The following is a 1,160-nucleotide window of genomic DNA, read 5'->3' as shown; positions in this document are numbered from 1 at the left end:
TATGTATTCTTTGATGTGTTTTTAAGTCACTTTTTCTTCCAAATTGTTTTTCACAATATGTACAACTGTAAGGTTTCTCACCAGTGTGAATTCTTTGATGTATTTTTAATTCACTGTTTGTTCCAAACTGTTTTCCACAAACTCCACAACTGTAAGGTTTTTCCCCAGTGTGTCTTCTTTGATGTGTTTTTAATTCACTGTTTGTCACAAACTGTTTTTCACAACTTGCACAACTGTAAGGTTTCTCACCAGTGTGTGTTCTTTGATGATATTTTAAGCTACCATTGGTTATAAATTGTTTTCCACACACTGTGCAACTGTAAGGTTTCTCCCCAGTGTGTATTCTTTGATGTGTTTTTAATTCACTTTTGGTTCCAAACCGTTTTTCACAATATGTACAACTGTAAGGTTTCTCACCTGTGTGAATTCTTTCATGCATTTTTAATTCACCCTTTATTCCAAACTGTTTTCCACAAACTCCACAACTGTAAGGTTTTTCCCCAGTATGTCTTCTTTGATGTGTTTTTAATTCACTGTTTGTTCCAAACTGTTTTTCACAATATGTACAACTATAAGGTCTTTCCCCAGTGTGTCTTCTTTCATGTGTTTTTAATTCACTATTTGTTCCAAATTGTTTTCCACACACTGTACAATTGTAAGGTTTCTCACCAGTGTGTCTTCTTTGATGTTTTTTCAAATCACTATTTGTACCAAACTGTTTCTTACAAGTCAAACAACTGTAAGGTTTCTCACCAGTGTGAATTCTTTGATGTCTTTTTAATTCACTGTTTGTTCGAAACTGTTTCTCACAACTTGCACAACTATAAGGTTTCTCACCAGTGTGTATTCTTTGATGGCATTTTAAATTACCATTTGTTATAAACTGTTTTCCACACACTGTGCAACTGTAAGGTTTATCACCAGTGTGTATTCTTTGATGTGTTTTTAATGCACTATTTGTTTTAAACTGTTTTGCACAAACTCCACAACTGTAAGGTTTCTCACCAGTGTGTGTTCTTTTATGTATTGTTAATGAACTGCTTGTTATAAACTGTTTTTCACATACTCCACAACTATAAAAATTTTTCCCCAGTGTGTATACTTTGATGTGCTTTTAAGACACTTTTTGTAACAAACCGTCTTCCACATACTGTACAACT

At 33.5% G+C, this 1,160-nt stretch overlaps 1 protein-coding gene across 1 annotated transcript; it reads right to left on the bottom strand.

Annotated features, from left to right (window-relative positions):
- Positions 1 to 79: 79 nt before the first annotated feature.
- On the bottom strand, positions 80 to 1,073 carry LOC106477863 (zinc finger protein 2 homolog; the record flags this gene model as incomplete). The annotated part of the gene is made up of 1 exon (XM_013938385.2): positions 80 to 1,073. A coding segment is annotated over one exon (994 nt), but the record flags the coding sequence as incomplete, so codon positions are not given.
- Between the last annotated feature and the right edge of the window lie 87 nt (positions 1,074 to 1,160).

This window comes from Limulus polyphemus, unplaced genomic scaffold (assembly GCF_000517525.1).
Source record: "Limulus polyphemus unplaced genomic scaffold, Limulus_polyphemus-2.1.2 Scaffold86793, whole genome shotgun sequence".
Lineage (NCBI taxonomy): Eukaryota > Metazoa > Arthropoda > Merostomata > Xiphosura > Limulidae > Limulus > Limulus polyphemus.
This window is presented reverse-complemented; position numbering and strand designations above follow the sequence as displayed.